Here is a 23,826-nt window from a genome sequence, read left to right on the forward strand (position 1 = left end):
GCAGACCCTAACACAGTGCTTTTCTGGGTAGAAATAATTCAGATAAGGCATCTTGGCTAATGCTCAACATGGCACCTCTCCAAGTGAAAAAGGACATATGATTACACATGGAAATGCGAGTACATCAGGAACTTGGCTCTCTTACATAACCACATGCAAGTGTCTGCATCCATGTAATAAGCAAATAGCTGACAAAAACACATAGGTCTTTTGGACCTCAAAGCATACTTTTCATTAACATCAGAAGTAACTGACAGCAGGGTGCTTTCGAGGAGCTACCATGTACTTACATTTGTAGTACAAAGCACATGTTTTTTAAGTTACGAAAAAAATTTAAATGCTAAAAAGTAATTATTTATCTAAGACTGCTTTATTCCTTACATTGGTATCATCCCTGACTTGAAGCATGGCTACAGCAGATCATAAAATAAGCATTACAAACTAAACCATGAGAAGTGCTCACACATACTTTTACTTTTCACAGGTGTTATTTCCTGTCCCCATTGTTCTAACTTGTGTATTCAGGGATATTCAAGTCACATATCCAAAGAGTGAGTCTGTTTTTCCATTATATGAGAGGAGAAAGCAAACGGACTTTGACAGTGATCCTATCCCTAACCAGGAGTCCAGTGCACCTGTAGTTTGTTTCCTTTCTGCACATCCTAACATACAGTAAGAGGCTCCCTAGCATGCCCTCATATTCTTTTCTCACTGTTGGAATGAAATGAATGGCTTATCTTGCTTCAATGAGCATCACAGTCTGTAAGCCTGTTCAAGTTTTGTCTCCTTTAGAAGTATTTTATGATACTCAATGAAGTGCTACTCTGTGTTAGTATAGCACACAGGACACACCTCCAATTTACACTGTATCTTACAGTGTTAAACCAATCTGTTGATGTGACGGTCAGTCTGTCTGTTCCATGCCTGCCTGACACCTGGGGTAGTATGTTCACTTTTCAGCTTCAAAAGCCTAAAACCTTTTTTAACATATGACAAACTCTATGAGTTTTATTCAATTTATCTGGGTTTTTAATTCAAGTGCCTGGCACTATGCCAAAATAAATTTACTCAAAAAACAAAAACACAAAAATCAAACAACAAAAATGGTTGGAATGCTACTTTTTCATTGAGGTTAACTATTGGTCAGTTTGAAAATGGTTCACCTCTAACTGAAAGGATATTGCATAACAATATAATGATGAAGTATGATAAAAATTTAGTTGATTTTAGTATGTAAACATGCCCTACAAAAAAAGAGATTGACTTGGTTGTAGATGGATAATGCAAATTCAGTCATTAACATAAATTTAGGGGCTAGAGAAGTGTCTCAGTGGGTAAAGGCACTTGCTATAAAGCCTGCAAATCTTGAGTTTTATCTCAGGTCCCACATGGTGGTAGAAGGTGGGAACCAACTCCTGTGTTTGTCTTACTCTCCATACATTATTCGAGTCATGCACATACCTGCCTAAAAAGTAAGTATACATTATGTATTTAGGACACCACTCTAAAAAGCTAAATGAGGGCTGGGGCAATGACTGAGTGGGTGGTGAAGACGAGAGTGTGGGTTCCCCAGAGCAAGCTAGCTAACTACTCTAATCAGCTTTGTGCAAGCGATGCTTTGCCTCAGCAAAACAAAGCAGACAAGGACAGAAGACACTATTAACAATTTCTAGTCTCCACATATAGGAATACACACAGGTAAATATATCATTAGGTCTAAAAACTTACATCAAACTCCTTAGTGAGAGCAGGGTCAGGCTGATGATGCATTGAAAGCAATTCTTTTGTAATAATCTGAAGGTTGGAAGGTGAGCTGTCAGCTAACATCACAAGAACTTCATAGGCTGCCAATCGGCTATTTACTGTACTACACCTGAGAACAAAAGCACAAGCCAGCTTCAAAATCAACATCCAAAATCAAAATGCAAGTACCACAATCCCTTAAACCGTTAAGTTATGCCTATATTGGATCTAGTCATCTATGTGTCCTAAATGCAGGTGGCAGGAAGATGCTTCAGAGCTATTATCTTCTTAGCCTGATAATAATCAGCAAAACTATCTCAAATAAGAAAAGGGAAGCTATGAAAATAAGAATAGATGCCCATAAACATTTCAAATATGTCCGATGGTGAATAATTCTCCAATGACACTAATCAGCTTTCTACTCTGTTACAGAAAATGGAGACAGAAAAAAAGACATGCAACAAGGCAGAGTTCCTCTATTGCCTGCCTTTCAACCCAGGCAGTAATTCTGAACTATAATCAACACCGACATTGCATTACTGAAGTGATCACAGGTTAGAATGGATACACAGAAATGAGGACATCCAGAAACGAGGACATCCAACTTCTGCAGGAGGAGGATTCTGGGATTCTGGGGCTCTTGAGTTAGCATTGTACCTAAAAGCAAGGACAAGGGCCACAGGGGTGGCACTGTCCTTTAATTCTTGTCTAGATGTATGGATTGAAAAGGACGGACAAGAAATGAATATGGAGGCGCATATAGGCAGAAGCAGTTATTTTGTTACTGTGACTTCAGAAAGAGTTTTCATGTATTTTTTGCTTTAAGGTTTTGGTGGAAAGGTCACTGTAATGAATGAACAAGTTTAGTACACTGGTGAAAAATTTCTGCTTTTCTATTCCAGGCATTGTACATTATTTTATTTTTATTATTTTTTTTTTAAAAAGGGAAGGATTCTCCAATAAAAATTTTTTCATTAAAACTGCTAGATATATATTGTGTTACTGAAAAATCAAAATACTAATAATTTCTGGTGCTAAATATCACTTGAGCAGGGTCAACAATATACATCTATATCCCCAAAGACTAACATAAGACATTTATTCCAAAAATCACAACTGTAATAAGTTACTAGCAGTTGCAGATTTGAGAACATAGTATGACCCGGCAAATGACAAGGCTCTAGACATTTCTCCAAAAAAAATCTTGAAGCCTATATTTGGAGTCAGTTTACTTGGAGGTAGTTCTTTATTCTCCCTTTGGTGCTGGGGCTTGAACTCATGAACTCTCACATGACTAAATATGTGCCTTACCACTGAGCCATACTTCCAACGCCTATACATAATTCTTACCACCTTTGTTTTGCTTGGAATTTGTTACTGACCAGATGAGCATATAGTTACTTACTATCCCACCTTGATGATGACAACTCACCAGCACACTTTATCTGTGCTCTCAATGTGCCATGCATACTTTACACAAAGCTCATTTGCATGCATTTATTTAAGTGGTAGAAAACACAGGACAAACAAACTCACACAATGGAAGACAAACTCCAAATTAAGAAAATCTTTGGACTACAGTTGTGAATTAAGAGATTTTACCAAAACTGAACACAACGTGCATTTTCCATACTTTGGATGAAAGTCCTGTTGACTGATGGCGGCACTGCCAGCTGGAGAATGACTATTTAAAATAATTCTAGAAGCTCGGAAAAGGAAGTCATCTAACAATGGTTTAATGAGTGATGAACCTGGAATAGAGCATAATACCACATTGAAGGTGAACACAGATTATATCCAAAGATCCTATTGTGCTTTCCTACGAGAGCAACACAGGCATGGAGGCCACCCAACAGCAATGCATCCACCCAGTTTAAGGTAAAGCTTACTTTTGAGTGCTTACTATGTGGCACAGATGTGTGGAGTGGTGGGGGCAGGAACAAAGTAAAAAGTAGTCAGGTGACATGCCTTCTTCTAGGAGTCTAGATAGTGAAAGGAGTCAAGCTTTCACCCCAGAAACACAAGTGCCAAGAACACTACAAGTGTTTGAGTGAATAATTCTTACTCTGGGCCTCAAGGATGTCCTCCACACAAGGGCTAAAGAATGCTTTTTTAAAGCCTAGCTCCTTCAGATAAAATGATGCTCCTTTTTCCTGGTTAAGAACTAGTCTTTCCTACGTTCCCTCAGTATCCAAGAAGATTCTATAATCTACTTGGTACTATCACCGTGGGAGTTGTATTCTGGTTTGTTTTTTGAATATAATTTATAGCATTTGGATATATATTTCCCCAACACTGAGGAAATAATGGCTGGGGATTATCTCCTCAGACATGAATTACCCTTATAAAAATGAAGACATAGTATAAAATATGTAACAGCAAGAGACAAACCTACTCTAAATTATAACTTTTACTTGATATTAAAAGTTATGTGATATGACTACTTTGAACAATGTAAAATTCTCTGTGTGGTTTAATGACACATATGTGGTTTGCTACTTCTAAAAGGTCAATTTTTCATGGAACATTTCGTAATTATCATATTGTCCCAATTTACACACAACACTGGCAGTGAGAACCAAGGTGCTCTCTCCCACACAATAAAATGAAGCAATAATTACCAAGCATTTCCTTTTCTGCCCCACAGAGTGAAAGCAGGGTCTTAATGAGTCGCAAATGTCCTGCCAATAAGATGTTGTCTGCTTCACTGGTCTCACATTCAGCTGTTCGATTAGGTTCAAAGTTATCCAGCCATGTAATCTCATCTTCAAGCATGATAGCTGGGCTGATTCGTAATTGTTCCATTTCTGAAGCTTGAGAAGGGGGTAAAAGTGAGGAAGTAGAAATCTATTACAAAGAAAAGGTTTTTATTCATGGAATCAAAGTTCCAAATAAAGAAGCAAAGTCAAGCCCTAATGTTTCACTTCACAGAGCTCACAAACCTTGTCATTAATAACCTTCTGGTGCAGATACTATCAAGGCTATGTCCTGCAGACACTAAACATTTGACTGCACCCTCTGTGCGGGCCACCATGCTACCCACTAAGTATGAGACAATGGGGATGATCTGGTTTAGGGAACAAGACCTCCTAAGAAAAGGGAAGAACAGCCAGTAACGAGAACTAAGGCTCTTCACAGTGCTTCCTAAACCAAAAAGGCAGATTTACAAAAGAGAAAGATTAAGCATTATACTCCTACATCTGTAAACCATGAACCAAACTCCAGAGAATAATTTTGTTTTTGTAGCAAATCTCTCTCTTACCCTGCCAAACAAGGACTGACAACCAAATTCTGTACTGGAAGTATTGCTGAAAAGTACCTATTAGGTTAGGTAGTTAGATGAACATGGTCCCATTCTCTACCCATAAACAACTTATCCTCAAGTCAAGACAAATAGTCTAACTGTTTCATCAATTGCTTAGAGACCGAGCCTGATCTGAAAGCCATGACAGCAGCTGCTTACAGAGCTGTTGCTGAGGTCTATCAGTCACCAGAAGCTAGAGCTTTGTGACCATTTGCAGGAAGAAAGATTTTTCCATGAAATTTCTTATAGAAAGAAGTGCTGGAAAGATTTCCTTCTTCTGAGAAGCATTCTGTTCCTTTTTCTAGGGCACAGAGAACAACGATGTGCTATGTCCTTTAGCCCTCCAGGAACCTCATCACCAAATCTCAGTGGAGCTGTACAACTTGCACATACAAAGGGGGTATTTATTTAATCTAGCTTTCATGTTCTACTCTAATTAATATTTTTGTTGATCCTAAATTTTACTTCTTGTAATCTGAAATGAATTCGGGGGTTAAGAGTATGGAATATATTAAACAGTTGGTCTGAACAATTAAAATTTACATAGGACATTTGCATTATTTATATTTACATTATCTGAAAAGTACAGATGAATAAAATCTCCATATTCTAAAAAGCAAGTTCTAACACTGCCACTTGAGGCACTGACTGACCTGTGTCACTACCAACATGTTTCAGCTGATTGCCTCCATTCTTAAACTATCACCTTACTGTCAGAACAGGGTCTAGATAGGTGCTCAGGACCCAAGTTCAGTTCATGTCAGGGAGCTCACAACAGTCAGCTAACTCCAGTTTTAGGGGATCCAATGCCTTCCTCTGGTCTCTACAGGCACTCATGCACACGTTCACACAACACACATAGGTGTACACATAAAGTAAAAATAAACCTTAAAAAGTAAAACATGGCGAAATAAATTATACTAGAGAGTAAGACCCTTCATGTTAATTCTCTCTCAGTCAGTTACAAATGAGACTGGTAAACTGTAGAGTTACCAAACCTCTGCACATTGGTTGGGTATGTAAGAAAAGCAGAGATCAGTGGCACATAGATTTATATGCTATTTCCAAGAAAACAAAACCCAACATTAAAAATGACTGTCTTTGTGACAGGTAGGTCAGGTACAGTCTGCCTGCCCCTCCCCCATCCCAGTGAGGTGTTTACTTACTTGTCAGATCATCTAATAACTGGCACCGCAAATCAAAATACTCCATACACTGAGACAGCAGTCTACAAACCAGATAGATTCCAGTTACTAAAAAGAGGCTGATTTTAAAAGATAAAGCATTTTCCTTAAAAATAAGTTCACAAAGCAGTTGAACAAGGTAATTTTTCCAACCATACAATTACTTACATTCTAGTTTAGCATGAAAGAAATGAATAATTTTGCTAAACTGTTGTCTAGGAATAGTTGTGTAAAGAGAAGGAAAGTTATTAAATATATCATGTTTTAAAATAACATAAGCACTGATTGCATTTGTACTTTCAAATATGAACCATTATCTACCAATTAACTGTTAAATGTACACTGAATAAAAGAACAAGGAATACTGATAACAATTAACAAGTATCAAACAAGCATGAACCAGAATAAAACAGATTAAGAGGAGAAAGAAACATAAATTATGTAGATTAATCAAGGTACTTCTACAACTCTATCATAATAAGTAGAAACACAGGTTCTAGAATCAGACTGTACTACAGTGGATAGGAGCACAGGTTCTAGAATCAAACTGTATTACAGCAGGTAGGAGTACAGGTTCAAGAAGCAGACTGTAGCACAGTAGATAGGAGCATGGGTTCTAGAATCAGATTGATTTCAATCTTGGCTCTACTATTTATAGCTAGTGTCCATGAACTCCTCCTTTCTCTCAGTCTTCTAATTTTTAAACGCTTATTATAGTGTCATTATAAAATAAACATTCATGTATATTCAAATAGACATAAATGGCTCAAGCAGGTATAATTAACCAAGAGCTTTAAAAATACAAATAACAAAATATCCAAACTCAGGTCTTTCTGGGGTTAAAAAATAAACACACAAAAACCTTGGTAAACAATGTGACCCAGTAAGATTTGGTAATTGTTAATTATATACAAAACTAAGACATTTAAAAAATGTTGTGAGATACAAATTTCAAATTTATAAAAAGTATAATTATTCAATTGTATTAGAAATCAAACAGCTCCACAAGCCAACACATTGTCAAAAGTTTCTTTTACTAAAAATCTCATCTCATGGTTTGTCCTTTTTTAGAAACATTTATTCATTTTATTTTACATGTGAATGTATTATCTGCATTTATGTATATGTACCATGTGTGTGCTTGGTGACCACAGAGCTCAGAAGACGGCACTGGATCCCATGAAACTGGTTATGGATGGTATCATGTGTGTGCTGGGAAATGAAGCCAGGTCCTCTGCAAGAGCAGCAAGTGCTCTTAACCACTGAGTCTTCTCTGCAGCCTTCTCCATTTTGGTTTTTTCCCTCAAATGTAGAGGAATTAAGTGACTACCACAGCAAGGACAAGCCGAACAGCTTCAACTTTACGAACTGAAAACATCCACTTGAGAATCACTGTCCTTCAAATAAATACATTTATGCTTAGGAAAAGTTCCAATTCTAAAGTCAAAGTAGTCAAGGGTAAAAGAAGATACCTACTTTTAGTTCAGATGCCTACTAGGTAAAACTATTTCCTGAAAATTAGTTTTAAACTATTAAACAATTATTTTTCATCACTAAAAATATACAACTAATGTCCACTTTCAGCTCAATTCTGATGGTAAACTGCAAATAGAAGTTTGGGCTGAAATTTTAACAAGTCACCCATAATGATTTATTTTCAAAACCAAAAATATTGACTTCTTATTTATACATTAGGATTTTAACACCTAAAAATCAAACGCTTCCAAGAGACATGCTGATACTTAGATATGTGGACCAGGGATTTTCATACACTAGAAAGTATGAGAGAACATAACAAATGATGACACACACAGTTACTCTTGTAATGGAGATGGCAAACAACAGGTAAGATCTTAACACAACTGAGGGGCATGCCTTGTCTAGAAATGTATGCATTTTAAAAAGCTCAGAATGGATCAAAAAATTACAAAATTAAGAAATACCTCGATATCTTTAGTTAGATTGACAAAGTTCAACAACAACAAAAACTCAAGTATTAAACTTGGAAATGAAAGTGAGAATGATGTTGCTGATTTTTGTAGAAAAAGGGTTATGAGAGTACTATAAGCAACTGTACACAAAAATCAATATTCTGGATGAAATTAAAAAATTCTAAAACTCAAACGTTAGCAAAATCGAACTAAAAAAACTTCTAACTAGGAAAAGTACCATGCTAGGAAGTGTAGGGGTGAGCCCACAATACTGTTCACGCCCATACAAATCAGCTCTAGTGATACAGACAAAAGCATTTAACATGGAGGCTGAAAGAGATGGTCAGTGGTTAAGAGCACTTGCTGCTCTTGCAGAGGACCTAGGTTTGGTTCCTAACACTTCAAGTGCCAGAATCCAACACTCTCTTCTGGTCTCTACAGGCAACAGGAACACAAATGGTACACAGACACATATGAAGGTAAAGTGTCCACACACATTAAATAAAAATAAACAAGTCTAACAAAAAGGATCTGACCAACTGTAACACTGGTCTATGAGCAAAGCACTGATCCAAGCAGGAATCAAAGGGCTCTACCTCTACATAGTAAAGGCAACACATGGGAACTCCATGCAGACCTCCCATTCAACAGTCTAAGATGGAAAGCTTTTTCCTAAGACCATGATGGCCACTTTCATTATCTCCATTCAACAGAGCACTGAAGTTTCTAGTCAGAGCAAGTAGACAAGAAAAAAGGCAACCAAATTGGAGAAGTAGAAATGGACTTATATGTCCACTAACCTGACAAACTTATATTAATATATGGAAAACCCTAAAGATGAACCCTGTTAATTTAGCAAAGCTACAGGATATAAAAGTTGTGCTTCTCCCACCAACAGTGTATAATCTGAAAAGAAGACAATTCTATTTACAATGGTATCAAGATAATAAGGTACTTGAGACTCAACTTAATCAAGGAGAGAAGTCTTATACAGTAAAGTGGTATGCACTGCTGAAGAAATGAAACATGATATAATGAGACATCTCATGTTTACTATTAGAAAACAAAGTCCTAAGATGTCCAAACTACCTGAAATCACCTACAGACTCCATAAAATATCTGAGCCGAGGAAGTGACATGCAAGAGGACCGAAGTGTGGCCGCGACCCAGGGAACTAGCTCAAATAACCTCTGGATTTCACCAGTTAGGGAGAGTAGGGTGGGAGCGAGGATGATGGAGAAGGAAGCCTGGTGGTGTTTAACTCTCCTGTCCTGTATGGCAGAAAACATGCAGAGCCCAGATGCTAGGTGGGGAAAGAAGTAGTCCTCTCATCTCAAGAACCCATAGAGATGTCACAGGAGCAGTACAATCAATCACTTCTCCATTCTCCTTGTATTACATACCTCTGATTGACACCTCTCATGATACTGGTTGGGGACCATAGAGGCAGCTGAGCTGTGAGAATGACGCCTAAGAGGAACTGATTTGGCTTCTGCACTTCTGGATGGGCTGAAGTGTCTGTTTGACTAAGAGTGTAGAGCTGATCACAGGCGACCCGGCGGATCTGAAATGTAATCAGTGGTAAAGGACAGACGTCATTAATGTTTCAGACTACTTAAAGAGCGACACCCTGAAAACTCATACCATTTACTCAAGTGACTGAAAGATGTTAGAAAGGTATGTGTCATAATTTTGAATGATTAAGATTTTGCTGAGTAAATGGATTAATTTAAACAAACAAAAAAATGTGTTGCCAGGTGGTGGCAGCAAATCCCAGAATTTGGGAGGCAGAGGCAGAGGCAGAGGCAGAGGGTCTCTGAGTCTAAGGTTAGCCTGGTCATCTATAGAGCCAGAACTAGGAGCAAAGGCTACACAGAGAAACCCTGTCTTGAAAAACCAAGGGAGAAAGAAAAAAAAAGTGGTTTGGAAACTAATTATTTTACTTGAGTCAACAGGTTTTTAATTCGATGAAAACAAAAGTCAGAAAACCCCATTTTCAAATATTTAAAAAGTTAATGTTCATGGTCATATATGAAAAATGTAAAACATAAGAAAATTCATGGCTTGAAGGTGATCTCTCCAGACTCTGACCAACATCTTGAAGGTTAATTCTTGCTGCCCTTACAAGCCACGGATGCTCAACACTGGAGGCTGCTCTTTGGTCATTATCAAGAACACGACAACGAAAATCAAACATCAATCAGTTCCAACACGAGTGCTGACACTTCTGTTGGACTGTGGAGGAAGATGGTCTACAGTCATCCTTTTGTACTCCTCACAATGCTACAGGCGTTTAAGAAAGCCATAACAAGACCAAAAGGCTTTCTAAGTAATAGAAATCCTTACCTCAGCACTTGGTGATCCAAGCAAAATGTCAATGATAAAATCAGCAACACATGGCAAGTTATAGAAAGATGCTAAGGATAACAAGGAGAATGAGGGGGGAGAAAGAATTAATTAGGCGGTGTACTTGCAAAATGTTACTTGTAATTTCCTAAGCTTAAACTTAAGCAGAAAAATTTCTCCTTTCTATTACAGTTAGACCCTAGGATCATCTACAATGGCTTCTATGTCTGTCCAGCAATTCCAGGGAACTGACATGCAACACCACACATCTTAACACCACTATGTCGTATGTACCAGTTATAGAATGAGGAAGTCTTATCTCGATAAACTACAAAATACACCCTAAACTAAGTTTATATATGATAAAGATAAAAACGTGGAGTTGTATTTTTTCAACTTGAAAATCTCTAAAACAAACAATTACAGAAAAATTAAATTATGAATATGCTGCAGGTTTGAAAAACCATTTCATAATGATTTATGCTTCCCATATAAAAATCTTCAAATGAATTTTTTCTCAGAGAAAATTTCTGCAGCTATTACTTAAGAAAAATATAGCTGTTTAATTTTTACATTTATCTTGATAATTTTTACTTCTGATTTATACAATTAGTTTGGACATTAAAAAAATAAACCAATGAAACTGGAGAGATGGCTCAGTGGTCAAGAGCACTGGCTGCTCTTCCAGAGGACCAGGGTTCAATCCCCAGCACCCACATGGCAGCTCACAACTGTCTGTAACTAGAAATAGATGTAGGCAAAACATGAATGTACACAAAATAAAAATAAACTATTAAAAATACACCACAACTCAATTCTGTATCTCTGGTGATCTGAAATAAATAATTACAGCTAAGATTAGATAATCGGTACACATTTAAAACTGAATTGCTAAAACTCTGTTTCCTTAGGCTCCTTAGGCAGCGTTTGGGTGCTCGAGATTCAGCAGAGAACAAAATGAACAAATCTCTGGCTTAGTAGAACGCACTATGTAGTTGGAAGAGGGGCTGATGGCAATAGCATAATAAAGAAGTGTATTATAGCGAAGGCTATAAAAACAAGTGATGGTGAAAGAATAAGGGGAGGCACTTGGGTTGTGTGAGGGCACAGGGAAGGCTTTAACTTTTGGAAAGATAGTCTGGCAATGTCTAACTGGAGTATTATATATGCAAAAACTTGCAGGTGAGGAAAGAACATTAAGATAAAGAGGGAACAGCCAGTGCAAAGGGCCTGCGGTAGGACCATAGCTTGTGTATTGAGGAAATAGCAAAGAAGCCAATGAATGAGAGACAAAGCAGAAGATGGGAAAAACAGAATCACCAGTATAGAGGACTGTGTTGGGTTTGGGAGGCTTAGTAAAGACTTGATTTTTACTGTAGATGAACAGAGAAGCTTGGAAGTTCTGAAGAAGGAATGACATAATATGACCAATATATTAAAATTGCTTCTCTGGTTCTGCATGAAGAATAAACTGCAGAGGCAGAAGTAGGTAGGGAGAGAAATTAGGTCAATATTGGTACAATCCGATTAAGAGATGACAGAAGTTTGAGAGTATAAATGCATGGACTTTGGACACAATCTTAAGGATGCTGGGCTGAACAGATGGAGATACAGTAAAATGTAATAGTTATTCCAAGGTTCTTAGCCAGAGTATGCAGGAGGCTGGTATTGCCCATAAATTGGGAGAATTTTTGAGTGCTATGGATCAAAGTCCATCCTCATTAGGTGTGAGATATCTCAAGCAAAGCTATGAGGAGAGTGGCCTAGGTCAGATTCAAACTCAAATGTTGTATATCAGTGTCTAGGGGGACTTAAGGCTGTGAAACTGGATGGGGTCACCAAGAAAGAGAGGACAGAGCAGAGACATAGAGCAGAGATAGTGAGGGACTGAGGTCTAGCATCCCCATCTACTTGAAGTCAGTAAGAAAGCTTATAGAGCTAGGCCTGGGCTTCATAAATTTTAATCATGTAGTCATTATAGAGAACATATAATTTATTATGAACTAGTAATCTGGGTGCTTCAATTCCTTAGCTACAATTATCTCCAACAGGGCATACACAGGGTCCTATAACAACTGATGTAGAATTATGTGCGTTGACACAAATGCATATGTATGTATACAAACATCCCTGCAGAATAAACCTCTCTAGCACCATTTTCAGCTGTGCTACATTCTTACTCTCCCCACTCCTTCTCTCACTAAGAGAAGCTATTTATAAAGCTTTTCTCTCAAAGAAACGAATTACTAATAAACCACCATCTACCTAGTTGCTGACTCCGAAGCTGCAGGCATGTAACAAGAAGAGACAAAGCCTCTCCAGCAATCAGGGCATCTTTGGTGGACACAGACTGCTGCCGGACACAGATCCCAGCGTGCAGGGCTGCTGGCTCTCCTTCACTGCCAGAGCTGCAGTTGCTTCCTGAAAGCAGAGAACACAGTTTAGTGTGGCTCCTAGGATCATGCCATGTTTGAATGTAAGACCCAGAGTCCCTGTTCAACAGTAAATACCGCAAGAAGCATTGCTAGGGAACAGGCAGTGTAATCTCCATATCTGCTACACACTAACTGCTTTGTCCTTACACATTTGCTGGAATTCAAAACGTTTTCACTAGACAAAACTACTTGCAAGTAGGACAATGTCTTGTATCTTGTAAGATAATCTTGATGGACATTAAAATATCATTTACCTAACATTTCTGCATATATCATAACTTAAAAAAAACAACTTTTATTACTAAGCTGGGTGTAATGGCATACACCTTCAATGCCAGCAATAGAGAAGCAGAGGTAGACAGATCTCCATGAGTTTGAGGTCAGCCTAGTCTATATAGCAAGTATCTGGCCAACCAAGGTTTCAATGAGACCCTGTCTCAAAACAAAACAAAACAAAGCAAAAGACCACAAAAAAAAAAAAAAACTAGAAAAACCTACAAACAGCATAGGAAAACTAAACAAAGCTAAGAAATAAAGCTACATAAAAAGGCCTAATAGAAATACGTTGACAGGGCCTAGTAGGATAATTTAGTTGGTAAGATGTATATGATGAGAACTTGGAACTCAATATGCAGAACCCATGTAAAAGCTGGGCATAGTAGCACACACCTGTGCTGAGGAGGTGGAGACAGGCAGGCACATCCCTAGGGTTTGAGACAGCCCAGTAAATGGGTGATTTCTGCCAGTGGGACCCTGCCTCAGAACAGTCCCCTCCCCGCCAAACAAAACAAAAAAAAAAAAAAAAGAGAAATACCTGAGGAATAGTCTTAGGTTGATCTCTAGCTCACACACATTATGCATGAGAGTCTCTGTCTGTCTGTCTCTCTCTCTCTCTCTCTAACACACACACACACACACACACACACACACACACACAGACTGACAGACATGGGTGGGTAAGGAGCTGTGCCAAACCAAGAAAGGAACTGTTTACTTCTGAGGAATTTGTGTTTTAGTCACAAATAATATGTCTTGCAACACACTTTTATGCTCAGCAAAGCTGAAGATGGTTGGACTTGGCATCTCTACTTATTAACAAATGCCCTTTCTGTTAAATAATGTGTCAAGAGTGATGAATTTTTACTCATGTTCAAAAGCAAGAGAAAAAAAACTTCTTTTTATAATCTGACAAATCTGTACATGGATTATTCTTACAGCTACTTCTTGCCTAATGTTTTATTATCATCCTTTTTTGAGATTTTTCTACATGAGTAATGCATTCATATAATTTCTACTTGCCATTGAACACCTTCACTCCCTCTCAAATTTATGGATGCTTCCTCTTTAATAATTAGTGTTACAAATACATATACACATATGTATATATAGCTGTATACACACCCATTAATGAGGACTGAAAAGCCACAGAGAAAATACTGTTCTGTGTTTCCTTAAAAGCACTGTCCCATTTTAAATCAGTACCTGAACTGCTGAGTCTGTTTCTAATTCCAGCAGGAAACAGAGAATTACTTTCTTTAATCGGCTGGCTACTTCCGACAAGGTCAAGTCGTCCTGCAGCTGCAGCCCACGACAGTCTCATGAAACAAGCAACAGTGGCAGTGAAATCACTTGCTTCCATAGTCTGAGGAGGTATGGAAAGGATGTTATGAGAGAGACAGAGGTGCTTGTGAAGACATCTGCTGACTTCAGGTTACAACTCTTCCCTCTCAGATCAGCCAGGGTTCCCTCTCACACCAACACACTGTTTAGTTTTAAGATCTATTAACTATAGTCTCTAATCTACCCAATTTACCCAATCATTCCTCAATATGTTTTTTTTTTGCCATTCCATGAATGTTCTTGTGACTCAGCATGTTAGCTCTGGTTTTGTTTTTACTTGCACAAGCCTCCCTCTCCAACTCCCTTATTCTGTTCACCATTTGGTCTTTAAGACCTAGCTCAGGAGCTACTTCCAAATAAAGTACACATAGCAGTGCAAGTAAAAGACCCTTAATGCTGAGGCTCCCAGAATGCTTTGCTTCTGTAGCTCCACACTTGATACTTTCCGTGATTAAGCACTTAGAGTAACTTTCCTTCCTACTCATGCTAAGCTGCTTGAAAGCAGTGTTCACACTGGAGTTCGTCTATATTCACAGTTCCCTCTCCCAAGCAGGAGATACATAATACTTCTATATTCACCATCCACTTACTTGTATTGCTACTCGTGCAGCAGGGATGATTTCCTCAACCCTAATGGAAGACCTGTCAGATACTGATAACTGTCTGTAGGATGACTTTTCTGGGGTCCCACATAGGGACATCTGTCTGCTTGTCTGCCGGCTGACATTTCGGAACGGACGTGAAGAAAGTGCTTCTATTCCATCTTTGGTGAGGTCTTCATCTAATGATGTTGGCATTGTCTGTCCGACAAGTAAAAACCTTACAAATAAAAAGTAATGCTTACTCAAAGTTATTTCATACTATTTCAAAACGACAAAATTTGTGAAAAGTAAAATATTGCTTTGTGAGAAAAACAATGCATTTCCATACCTTGCAAGTTGTAGGCAGATAGAATAAACACCCTGCCTTGTCTCATAGTCTACTTCTGATGGGATGGAATCTCTCTGCATGACATTTACAACCAAACTTCAAAAGAAAGAACACAGGAAGCATAGTAAAGACATCAATTTTTTAAAACAGAAAACAGTCTATAATGCAATAGTCCATAAATGTTTTTAGTAATCAAGTTTCTATGTACAAATGAACTATTTATGTACATTTTTTGGTCCATATTTTTTCTACAAGGACTTCCATAAGAATTGGACTTGTGGTTCAGCCTAACAGAAAACCAAGGTAGTGTGTCCAGGTAGCAGCCTTTTTCGCTAATTGGTTTGCAATCAGTGAATAATTCCTATCTTGGTATTAGTGGAACTAGCATTTCAAAAATATATCAAGAATTGGTATATTCAGTCAAGCTTGTTTTCCATCTCCACTACACAATTCATTATTCAAAAGCTTCCTAATTTTTCTTGCTTCCATTCTTACCTATCCACCCTCCAAACCTACTTTTAGAAGGTCAGCCAGAGTGATTCTTTTAACATATAATCAGATCAATTTGCTTGCCCAAAGTTGCTCAATGCTTCCTATGTGGAAGGAAAAGACAGACTGTACAACAGAGGGTGTCCCCAGAATGCCACGTCCAGCTGCCCTGCCTTACTCATTTGGTCTCTGGTGTCCTACACAGGTTACTAGGCAGCTTCTTCATACAAGAGCAGACACTAGCTACTCTTCTGGAGACTGATCCCCAGCTATCTTCAAGCCCTGCTCCTTCACATTTTCCAAGTTTTTGTAAAATGTCACTTAACTAAGTGGACATTTTTCTACTTTATTTCTCTCTATAGCACTTATGACCCTCTATCATGACCCTTTGCTCACTGGTCTATTGTTTGAACCTTCTCTAGTAGACTGCAAACTTTACAGGGACATGGATTTTTGTCTACTTCACACACTGCTTTGTTCCCATTGCTTAAAACAACACATGACACATGAACTAACAAATACACACATGGAAGTTCAAGCACAATGCTTTGACCACCACGGACATGCAAACGGGTAAATGAGTTTTGGTTTTGATTTTCTGAGACAGTGTAACAGTCCTGGCTATCCTGGAACTCACTCTGTAGACCAGGATGGCCTTGAACTCACAGAGATCGGCCCATCTCTGCCTTCCCTAAGTGCTAGATTAAAGGTGTGTGCCACTAAAGCTCTTTTGAAATGAGCTTTTAAAGAAGAACACTTCTAAAATGCAGAGTGAAAACTGGGTATGGTGGCTATAGCTAAGGCTGTGGAATTGACATAATCAAGGAAGGCCTGAGTTAGAAAGTTAATCCCAGCTAACCTGGGCTACAGAATAAGACCCTGTCTCAAAAAAGAGGGGGTGGGTGGGGGTAGGGAGGAAGTGGGTGATAGGAAGACAGAAAATTTCTTGTGCACACCAGACCTTCCACATTCTTTTTTAATATTGATTTTATGTGTATGCGTATATTGTGGGGGTCAGAAGAGAGAGTTGGATGCCCTGAAACTGTATTTACAGATAGGTTGTGAGCTGCCATGTGGGTACTCGGGACCAAACCCAGGTCCTTTGTAAGAGCAGTAAGCACTTTTAACCATTGAGCCATCCACCTAGCTGCTGCTTGGGAGTTCTTTTAACTTTCCTTTCCCCCTTTTATCTTCAGGGTCCCTCCATGCCCAACTTCTCTTCCATGCTACTGTTCTGTACAGGACTTCTATTACCCGCCCTTCACTCGTTCCTGCTTGAGGACTTTCCATCACCTTTTACCTTCTACTCGGGTCTAACTGCAGTACAAGAGACAAGCCACACATTTTTATTCTTTCACTCATCCTGCCCTCTACTTGGTTTAAAACACTCCATCTCTGCTTATTGATCTAAGGAAAATTCTACTCATTCTCAACTCCCAGCTCAAAGATCCCTTTTGTAGTGAGATATCCACCCCGTCTGTACCTGTTGCACTAGCCATGCCCATTTAGTCGTGGTCACAGGTGCAGACATGATGGGGGACGGCTAGGTCTGGGGTCCCAGACCCCAGCTCGCTCTCTTACTTGCGGGTCATCGATTTCTTATGTAAGTGAGCTCTTCTTGAATAAAATTAACCTATACTTAACCAAGTCCTATTATGCATCCACACCCTTTTTTGTGAAGCATTACCTAGCCTTGACTGTTTTCTTCCCCTCAGCACAGGCCAGTGCCACCTCTTACAGACCACATACCTACTCCCAGGCTACCTAGCTTTAAGCACAAGCCTCTGATGAGCAGGGTTCTGCCCAATTAACCCTGTTTCACCAGCATCAATGATGCTGAAATGTGGGAACCAAACTGATGGGATGCTTAAGAAACAGAGGTGGCCTCTTCGCCTGTACTCTTCTACCAGAGGGGAGAAAGACATACTTCATTAAGTTTTCTCAAATAATCCAGTCAGAAACAAATAAAAATATCTTGAAGGGTCAAAGCACCACTTCTATTCGTTTTAACCCTCACAATGCTTCACACAATAAATATACTGGAAGAATAGGCAAGGCTTCTAAGAGAAATACACTAATGTGACCATAATCAGTTTTGCAGCTCACAAACCTCAACCCTCCTGCTTTGAGGAAGTTCTCACAGAAGGATTTTGCACAGCTTCTTGCCATGTCATCATCAGCTGTTGGCATGAGTTTGGAGCTTAGAACCTGGGAGCAAAGAAGCAAAGTTAATCACCCTAACATTTTCTGTAGAAATAACTCAAGCTAGAATTTCTTTAAAGACACATCTTGGTTGACCCCAGAAGATTATGAAGGCTGGATTCCTCCAATAAAGACAATCACATTTTTCCATACTGCATTTAATTAGGATTTCTTTTCCCAGTTTTGAACCAAGTCTTTTCATGAAATGCCTTCATGATTAGATAACAAATAAATTTATGTAATATGTTAAATAGTTCTTTAAACACATATAGTCTAGAGTTTCATAAACAGCTGAAAAACAAAACAAAACAAAAAAAACATGAGGTGAAGCCCCTAAAGAACATAGCTTGTAGTCACTGGACATGTGCTCTGCGCTAGGCACATGCATGCCACTTTATAAGGGAGGGGGCTGAAAGACACATGATGGGATCTCAAATCTAGGTGGGACTTACTCTAACATCTCCATTCTTCTCTGATACTGCAATACTGGTTATTGTGGTGGGTGGAGGATTCTATTACACAAATCACCACAACCTAGTACCAGTTTAGTTCATGCTTCAATTTCACCAGCTATGAGCTGAGAGATCATGCACATGATTTTCCCATTGGCTCATTTTCCTCATCAGCTAAAGCAAGGTAATGATTATACCTACCAGTAGACTGTCAGACTAAGTAAAATATAATTTTAAGATGCTAAGTGAGCAGCAGTACAAACAAGTGTTCAGGAAACAATAGCTCATTATTTGTTATGATTTAAAATCTCTTCTGATTACAATTTTAAATTAGATATTTTGAACTCAAAATACTTTCTATTCTAAAAACTCTACTTCTATAAACCTAAAGGCATTATGAACTTATATATTTAATGTGGGTTTCTGGTTAGAGACATGTTCTCCCGAGGCTCTCTTTGGGAAGGGAATGTCTCAGTTTCAGAGTAAGTCCAACAAGGGAGAAGGGAGTCCTCTGCCCTGCAGTCCTTCCTGTAAGCAGCTATCTGCTGACATGTGCACACACCCCATTCTTAGTGAGCCACAGTTTAGTGAAAGTCAATTTTCTTGAAAGAAATAGGTATTTATAATAGCAGGTTTGAGGCTTCCTGGTGGGCAAATGTAAAGTTAATGAGCGAAATTCAAGGAAAATATAATTAAGTACTAGCAAAAATTAATGCTTTGGGGAGAGTTAGGTTTTCCCTTATTTTGTACATCTGAAGCAAAAACAGATCTATCAAAGGAATTTACATTTATTTTGCAGCCCTAAAATTACACTAGAGACATTTTAAATTACACTGGAGATATTCTATAACCACAGTGTTTTGGTTCTAAGACAATGTAATTTAAGTGGTTGGTGATGAGCTACACCCCACTGCTTTGCTTGCTGTTCCTACTCAATACAGATGACAGAATTACATTTTAACTTTTTAGAAATATTCACTCAAAAGCAGATAATCTAGTAGGAATTACAAGATTTTTAAGTTTAAGTAGGCCAAAAACTTACAGATAATTTTGTCTTGGAATATTGTACTTGTTTTTAAATGTACATTTTATACAAGGTCATTATTTCATTTTAAAAATGTTTTACTAAATATTTTCTTTTAAAACTAATCTGTCTTCACAAAAATGAACTCTTTAAGGCTAATATGTAATATCATCATACTTTGAACATATAAGCAACATGCGGAACAAAAAAGCATATAATTATATACTCCAAATTAGATTAGATGGATAAACCTCAGGGAAAATACAGGTTTCTCCTGACTAATTAGGACATTTGTTATGACTCAAAATCTACTTGAACTACATACTAATCAAGACACTTGTCTATTTAGTTTTCATGATACACTAAGGCTGCTTAGTTATTGATGTGGATACGTATCTCTAGGACAAAGCCAATTCATTTACCGTTTTATTTTCTACAAATATAGTGATTGGAGAGTATGACCTAGGACACCTTGGGAAGAAAATGTTTGTACTGAGACACTTCCTACTTGCTTTCCTGATTAAGTACAACCAGTATCCCATGTGTCTCTTATAAATTGTCTTTTTAAACCCCTATAATGATTTGTTCACAGGAAACAAGTAGTGTTTGGTGAATTAAATATATTCATTTAAAGCTATTTTTAATGAGATAAGTAATTGCATTGGGTTGAAATGACTCAATGTCCCCTGTGGTAGTTTGAATGTAATTAGGAGGTGTGGCTTTATTGCAGTGGGTATGGCTCTGTTGGAGGAAATGTGTCACTGCTGGGGAGGACCATGAGGATTCCTATGTTCAGGACACCACCCAGTGTCTCAAGTGACTTCATGCTGCCTGCAGGATATAGGACTCTCAGCTACTGTAGCACCATGTTAGCCTGCATGCCACCATACTCCCCCATCATGATGATAATGGATTGAACCTCCGACACTATAAGTGAGCCAACACAATTAAATGTTTTCCTTATAAGAGTAGCCACGGTGTCTTCACAGCAATAAGAACCTTAACTAAGACACCCCCTAAATTCACTTTTTTGGAATTTAGATCCCTAATGTGTATCAGGGGGTGGAGGCTATGGGAAATGATTAAGTCGTGAAGGTGATGCTTTCACAAGGGGCGTTAGAGTTCAAAGCAACTTCAGAGCGCCCTTTCGTGCACTGTCTACGCACTGAGAGCACAGCTGTCTATGACCCAGGAAGTAGCCCCCCATCAGACACCAAATCAGCTGATGTTTAGACCTGGGGTGGTCCAGTCTCCACAACAAGCAGAAATAATAAATTGTGGTTTTAGCTATTTCAGTATGCATCTATTATAAAACCTGAATGACTAAATAAAAAATAATAAAATAAGATAAAAGATAATAAAAATAATTGATCTAATTCATCTAATAGCCTTCTGAGGACTTGAAATAGTATTGTGTGTTTGACGAATTCTTCATAAATCTCTATTAATGTCAACAAACTACAACTTAAAGAATAGTACAAGTATTTAATCAAGAAAGCTAAAGATAATTCATATTATAGACTTTCAAAGCTTATAGAGGAAGGCAATGAGACGCATGACATTCGATTTCCCAATTCTTTACTTAGATGCTATTTTGTGAGTAAACAATGCATAGAGGTATAAATGGAAAAAGAAAAGAATTTAAATTTATTTCTTTTTTTTCTACATTAATTTTTCTATCAGATCATCCCATAATAAAATCTTTCACTTGTTTCTGGTGTCTGAAATCATGACTCTCCCAGACAAAATAGGTCTGTCAAACGAAATCCAAGAAAAAGGTGTTTCTTACTTCCAAATTGTAGAGCACCCTGAAGGTTGACATGCCAGGAGCAAAAGAGCGGAACAAACTCTCCAAGATGGAGCTGGCGCTGGGCTGATGCTGTTGCTTTGATGAAAGGGATGGCGACTTTGAAGACTGGGAGCTTGTTTCAGAGAGCAAGGTTTTCTATGTTTAAAAGGGTGGAGAAGAAAAACGTGTCTTCAAATCACACTTGATGGGGAAGCAGATCTCAGAGCTTTGTGCTCTTTTCCTCCTTAATATTAGCCACAGTAATTAAGTTGAAAAAAAAAAACAATGAACAAACCCACTTCATAACACCACCTAATTTAATTCTCTACTAACAAAACATACAACTGAGTTTAATGAATGATAACCAAACACTTAATGAATGCTTTGAGACTGCATTCTCAGAACCAGCAAAGCCATTTTGTTTCCATGTTTAAATTTTGAGCTTTTAATAAACTGTAAGATTGCTAATAGAGTAGTCTTGAGGATTATTTTTGACTGATGCTGCTGACATATTTCACAGTTACATCAGTTCTCTCTCAAATTAATACCTAAGCCACAGATGACATGACTGAACAGATCCAATTTTCAACTACTAAACTACTAAATACAAAACTCAGCTTCAACAACTTAGTTATAAATGAGTTTCTTCTGAGAATGTAATTCAAAAAATAGACATACGATAGTTTATATGCAAATCTCTTAGTTCTGAAAATTAAAGAAAATAAACTTGATTATTTCTATTTTTTCTTTGCAGTGATGGGGACTGAACCCAGGCCTTTGTATGAGGGCAAGTGTCACAATGCCCAGCTGTTGTCTTTTTGAGACAGGGTCTTGATGTGTAGTTCACCTTGACCTTAAACTCAGATCATTCTGCATCTGTCTCCTCAGTGCTGTGATTACAGGCAGGCACCAACATGCTCAGCCAAAACGAACTGAAGTGTTACTTGTGAGAAAAAGTAATGATGACTCATTTATACAAAGACATCAGACAGAATAGTCAGATCCAGGGAGGCATCTTGTTGGGAATGCAAAGGTCCCTGCACTCACAGCTCTACAGGGAAACCAAGGATTGTCCTCTCAAAGGAATGGATACATAGCCTGTTCTTCCAACCAGGAAGCTGGGAGTCTGAGTGACAAATACCCTGGTGAACTGTGTTATATGTTGGTCCAGGCCATATCAACACTCCTACAACCAGGACACTAGGTGGCTGGTAATCTAAATGGCCCTTACATATCTGCATAGCCACGGGCTCCCCCAAGCTCCCATACCAGAATCAGAGGTGGCTAATAGACTAAATGACCTCTATGTTATCTGCATTACCAAGACCAGGCCAGATCCTTCCTTAGGCCCACAAACTAGTACAGGTAGCCTATCTCCAGAACCCATCTTCATGGAAGAAATGACATGTACCCTGAGTAGAGTTTTGATGTAGTCATTCTTCCTTGTGCACTGGGGATTGTATTACACCAGGAAACTTTTCCCCAAATTATACTGTGTTTAAATTTGTTGTCAATAAAGCACCTGGTATCAGACTCCCCAGGGTTTAATTCAGGTTGATGAAGTCAACCTGAACCAACTTTTCATTCTGCCTGCATTGACACCTGCAGAGACCCCCCTCAGCATCTTGAAAAGGAAAACATCTCAACAGCATCAGAACTGCCTGACCCCCAATGTAAATACATCTCATTGGGCATCAGTTTCCTCTTTTATACCAGGAATAGGCTCTTCCTAAAACTGCATCTCATCAGCACTCAGGAGGCGGAGGCAGGTGGATGTCTGTGAATTCTAGGCCAACCTGGTTTACAGAGTGAGTTCCAGAGCAGGCTCCAAAGCTACATACCCTGTGTCTCTAGAAACCAAACCAAGCCAAACCAAACAAACAAAAAAGCAAAAAACAAAAACACCAAACCAAACCAAAAACCAACAACAACAAAAACTTTACCTCATTAACAGATTTGTTTGGATCTTTTAAAAGGCAACAGAAAGTTTTGATTTTAACTTCTGGCAAGGGTATTTTTCAAAAGGGAAAAGTATAATATAAAGATGCTATCTATCATATGACCTTCAGAGGACTCAGGTAATATTTTCAATGAATCATGACACAAAATTTTAAGCTAGTTAAATAACTATCAATACTATGAATACCTTTCTGCCTAAAGAATCCAGCTGATCAAGGGCTTCCTGAATGGCTGGATCAGTGGGTATCAAAAGCAGGAGCTTCCGTACTCGTAGAGTTATCCTGAGGAATTTTCAAAAACAAAACAATTTCTTTCATATAAGCTATTGCTTCAGTAACAAGTTTTTCAGTATATGATACACACACACACACACACACACACACACACACACACACACACACACACACACAATACATTT

General features: G+C 38.3%; 1 protein-coding gene across 5 annotated transcripts in view; it reads right to left on the reverse strand.

Moving 5' to 3' along the window:
- The window catches only part of Usp24 (ubiquitin specific peptidase 24), a 125,450-nt gene that overhangs the window by 32,212 nt on the left and 69,412 nt on the right, over positions 1 to 23,826 (reverse strand). For all 5 annotated transcript variants that reach the window (XM_040757040.1, XM_040757043.1, XM_040757042.1 and 2 more), the window contains 13 exons: positions 23,596 to 23,689; positions 21,450 to 21,605; positions 18,093 to 18,190; positions 15,494 to 15,589; positions 15,154 to 15,382; positions 14,426 to 14,585; positions 12,774 to 12,929; positions 10,509 to 10,579; positions 9,566 to 9,726; positions 6,214 to 6,275; positions 4,365 to 4,556; positions 3,377 to 3,494; positions 1,729 to 1,873 (listed from right to left, as the gene is read on the reverse strand). In XM_040757040.1, coding sequence (XP_040612974.1) covers positions 1,729 to 1,873; positions 3,377 to 3,494; positions 4,365 to 4,556; positions 6,214 to 6,275; positions 9,566 to 9,726; positions 10,509 to 10,579; positions 12,774 to 12,929; positions 14,426 to 14,585; positions 15,154 to 15,382; positions 15,494 to 15,589; positions 18,093 to 18,190; positions 21,450 to 21,605; positions 23,596 to 23,689 — 1,738 coding nt within the window. The remainder of the gene's footprint in view (positions 1 to 1,728; positions 1,874 to 3,376; positions 3,495 to 4,364; positions 4,557 to 6,213; positions 6,276 to 9,565; positions 9,727 to 10,508; positions 10,580 to 12,773; positions 12,930 to 14,425; positions 14,586 to 15,153; positions 15,383 to 15,493; positions 15,590 to 18,092; positions 18,191 to 21,449; positions 21,606 to 23,595; positions 23,690 to 23,826) is intronic.

The sequence above is a fragment of the Mesocricetus auratus genome, unplaced genomic scaffold (assembly GCF_017639785.1).
Source record: "Mesocricetus auratus isolate SY011 unplaced genomic scaffold, BCM_Maur_2.0 Super-Scaffold_100014, whole genome shotgun sequence".
NCBI classification, from domain to species: domain Eukaryota; kingdom Metazoa; phylum Chordata; class Mammalia; order Rodentia; family Cricetidae; genus Mesocricetus; species Mesocricetus auratus.